This window comes from Oratosquilla oratoria, chromosome 37 (genome assembly GCF_046742065.1).
Source record: "Oratosquilla oratoria isolate Oo_2021 chromosome 37, ASM4674206v1, whole genome shotgun sequence".
NCBI classification, from domain to species: domain Eukaryota; kingdom Metazoa; phylum Arthropoda; class Malacostraca; order Stomatopoda; family Squillidae; genus Oratosquilla; species Oratosquilla oratoria.
The window spans coordinates 19,478,725-19,482,895 of NC_134813.1; the positions used below are offsets into that span (position 1 = coordinate 19,478,725).

General features: G+C 48.5%; 1 protein-coding gene across 1 annotated transcript; it reads left to right on the top strand.

Moving 5' to 3' along the window:
- Window positions 1–253: 253 nt before the first annotated feature.
- LOC143019365 (uncharacterized) lies at window positions 254–3,958 on the top strand. The gene has a single exon (XM_076175003.1). It carries the CDS (start codon window positions 254–256, stop codon window positions 3,956–3,958), a length of 3,705 nt encoding a protein of 1,234 aa, XP_076031118.1.
- Window positions 3,959–4,171: the final 213 nt, after the last annotated feature.

Consider the following 4,171-nt stretch of genomic DNA (forward strand, 5'->3'; position numbering starts at 1 on the left):
CCTAGACTGCAACAAGTGGGGGCCCGTGCCTGGATCACGAACCATTACAAATGTGTGCTATACGTATTTAGAACTCCATCGCAAGTGCTTTATTACGTGTTTATGTACTGTGTATTGTGTGTGTGCGATTGGAGATATCTCGCGGTAAGCACTAGTTGGTTATTCTTTCTCATTTGAACTCGCATAACGACTTGTCACTGTAGCTAGGTTAGCCTATTGTGTTTAAATTGTGCTTAAGGTTGCCGGGTGAAAAATGGCAGACGTTGAACAATTCTTAACAGCCCCTACATTCACAGCCCTACAAAAACTTAAAAAGACTAAGCTTACGGCTGTTGCTCGGCGCCTCGGATTGGAGGGATACTCCAGCTTGTCAGTACATTCGTTGAGACAGAGGATACATGACCACCTCGTGGAAAATGAATATTATGACGAGCAGGAGAGCGACCCCTCATTTCAGGGAGCCGGGGTACCCCAAAGCCTTTTAGAATTAAAGCTCGAAATTAAAAAACTCGAGTTACAAGTGGAGACTATAAAACAGGGACCGGGGCAGGCTCAAACAAATAACACTCCCACATTTAACATAAACCACTTCCTAGGTAGTGTTCCTAAGTTTGATGCAGATGAACCAGACAGGTTTTTTGCCTGCTTTGAAAGAACGGCTAAAATGAACGAGTGGCCGTACGATAAGTGGACTCAGCTCGTCTATCGGTCATTTACCGGTAAGGCTTTAGATGTCTTCTCCGCTCTCTCCGACGAGCAGGTTAAAGACTATGAGCTGGTTAAGACCACCGTGCTTACGAGCTATCAACTTGTTCCTGAAGCCTATAGACAACAGTTTAGGAAACGGAAAAGAGAAAGCCAAGAAACATACGTCGAATTCTTTCGGCGCAAACACACACTCATACACAAATGGATAGAGAGCGAGAATGCCAAAACTCCCTCAGAAATAATTGAGTTAATTCTGCTCGAAGACATCCGCACCAACATTCACCCAGACCTACGAGCCCACCTCGACCAGAGAGGTATCCGCACACTAGCTGAGGCAGGCCCAGTGGCGGATCACTTTTGCCTCACTAATCCTAAGGTACATTGCAGACCCACTCCCTCGGACCAAAGACCCCCACCCTCACAACCGCGGGCCAGTCCCCTTCTTCCCATGTCAACACCACAGGCAGCAGGACCTCGGATGACTACAGGATTCCCATCATCTACCTCAGGTAAGCCCGTTGCCCGTGAGACAGGGGGACCCAGCGTTAATAGTGAGAGGAAGACTTTCTGTAAATATTGCAAGCGGTCAGGTCACGAGGTTAGTGACTGTTATAAACTTATAAATAAGAAACCCTCTCTTGTAGGAACCCCCTATCTCTCGATCAATGTGGCAGAACAGACGGAAGTTCAGTTGGATCTCCTTTCTCCTACTAATAACCGACCTGTTGCCACCGCTAATTCTTCTCCCACATCATCTCCATTCGAACCATATTGCTCATCTGGTTCCGTAGCTCTCACACAGTTCAGTGAACCCATTCCCCTTAAGATTTTGAGAGACACAGGCTCTGCCTTATCTCTAGTGGCTAAGGATGCTGTCCCCTCCATAGAGACGTGTTATACCGGAAATTGGGTATTAGTGAACGGTTTAACCGGGGGATCACGTTTCCCACTGTGCATGTTATATTTGCGTTCCCCTATCACATCCGGTTATGTCACTTTAGGAGTAGTGGATAGGTTACCTGTAAAAGGCGTATCTCTCTTGATAGGGAATGACCTCGCTGGAGGAGTGATGTTACCTAATGCCGTGGTTTCATCACGTCCCTCTGTTGAGAACAATACCAGCCAGTTAGAACAGGAAATTCCTGGGCTATTTCCTGCGTGTGCAGTCACTCGCAGCATGAGCCAAAGGGAAGGTGCCGAAGGTAGTGAGCTTGTCAGTGGAAGACTTGATGATGTAGATCCTTCCTTGCCTTGTGAGGAGTCGGAAGTAGACTCCAGTCAAGTAGATCTCCCTGAGATTGGGTTAGGAGAGTTTTTTGAAGATCCCTCACCGGCAGAGAAAACTAAGAGTAGCTCTGATGATGATAGTGTCATGGCCCTGGCTAGTTTTAGTTCTTCGCCAGTCACTAGGAGTAAACTCATACAGCTCCAGGCAGAGGATCCTGAACTAGCCAGCTTCCGTAGTAGGGCGGTTAGCGAGTCAGAAGCTGAACGAGAGGCCAGCTGCTACTACACCAGCTCAGGTGTATTGCTGCGGAAATTTCGCTCACCCGTCTCACCTGCCAACCACCCATGGACAGTTCACCATCAGATTGTAGTTCCCCGCCCCCTACGCCAGGATATTCTTAGTATCGCCCATGATGGCGTAGGCGGACATTTAGGAGTCAGAAAGACCTACGCCAAAATTTTGTCTCATTTTTACTGGCCCAAGCTAAAGAGAGACGTCAGTACATATTGCCGTACATGCCGTCCCTGTCAGGTAGCTGGGAAACCTAATCCCACGGTTAAACCGTACCCACTACAGCCCATACCCGTAGTCAAAGAGCCCTTCAGTAGAATAGTTATCGACTGCGTGGGACCTTTGCCCAAGACCCCCCGTGGTTTTCAGTTCTTGTTCACGATTGTAGATTGTGCGACACGCTATCCTGAAGCCATTCCCTTGCGCCGCATCACGGCGAAGAATGTAGTTCGAGCCCTGATTCATTTCTTTACCCAAGTGGGCCTTCCAACAGTGGTGCAGTCGGACCAGGGATCCAACTTTACCTCCCGCTTGTTCAATCAGGTGATGGAAAGCCTGGGTGTCAGGCAGTCGAGGTCCTCGGCCTATCACCCCCAGTCACAGGGAGTAGTTGAGAGATTTCATCAAACTCTCAAACGAGTCCTACGGACTTTCTGCATCGAGACTGGGCGGGATTGGGACGAGGGAGTAGATCTTCTTTTGTTTGCAATACGCGACAGCGTGCAAGAATCGCTAGGTTATTCCCCCTTCCAATTAATATACGGTCATGAAGTACGGGGACCTCTTAAGGTACTGAAGGAGAGCTGGATCTCTAACGAGGCAGAGACCCCGTTGGCCTCCTATGTACCTAAGTTTAGGGAGAAGTTACAACTTGCTTTATGTCTTGCTCATTCAAATTTAGATTATGCGCAGACAAAGATGAAACAACAGTTTGATAGGTCTCATAAAGCTGAAGACAGATATTTCGCTGTAGGGGACCAAGTTTTGTCTCTTTTGCCCTTGAATAATCTCCCTTTACAGTCTAAGTATAGTGGACCATATGTAGTCTTAGAGCGTCAAGGGCAGGCCAACTACGTGATACACACCCCAGATAGGCGAAAGAAAAGGCGCCTAGTGCATGTGAACCTCCTCAAGCCTTTCCACGATCGTGATGAGGCTGAGTGCAATAGGGCGGAGCCCGTGTGTATGGTAGTGCCGGAAGAGAGTGATGCGAGTGACGAGTGCTTCTCGGTAACACACAGTGCGACAGGGCCTAAACTGGATAACTCGACTATCGTGCGAAACCTGAGTGAGAAACTGAAACATCTCTCTGGTGCTCAAGTGGAGGACATCCAATCCTTTCTGACGGACTTCAAGGGCGTCCTGGGAGATACCCCCCGCCCCTGTTCGACGCTGGAACACGACGTAGATACCGAGGGGGCTCTTCCAATCCGCCAACGCCCCTACCGCCTGAACGCCTTCAAGAGGGAGTACCTTAGGGCCGAGGTGCAGCGTCTCCAGGAGCTAGGTATCGTGGAACCCAGCCACAGCCCTTGGGCCTCCCCAGTGGTCCTGGTGCCCAAACCCGACGGCTCGATGCGTCTGTGTGTCGACTATCGCCGCGTCAACGCCGTAACAAAAGCTGATGTAGACAATCTAGTCTACACTACCAATGAATTTCGTTCCCTCCCTGCTATGGTCGAGAGGATTAATGAGATAATGCTTAATGGAGGCTTGCCTCTTAGGGAGTGAACATGCAACCAGACTTCTGTTCTTCAAGTTCTTGAACAAGAAGTCATTTGCAATAAAGAAGAGGTAAAGGTGTTGGGATATATTTATAATAAGAATTATGATACCTTGAGAATCAAGGACGTTTCCCTTAACAAAGATGCCTCGCCCAAAAGGCAAGTTTTGTCTTCTTTGGCTTCTATATTTGATCCATTACGTCTTTTTTATCCTGTGTTG

Excerpts from the sequence above, each read along its gene's own strand:
- LOC143019365 (XM_076175003.1), top strand. The coding sequence starts at position 254 with ATGGCAGACGTTGAACAATTCTTAACAGCCCCTACATTCACAGCCCTA.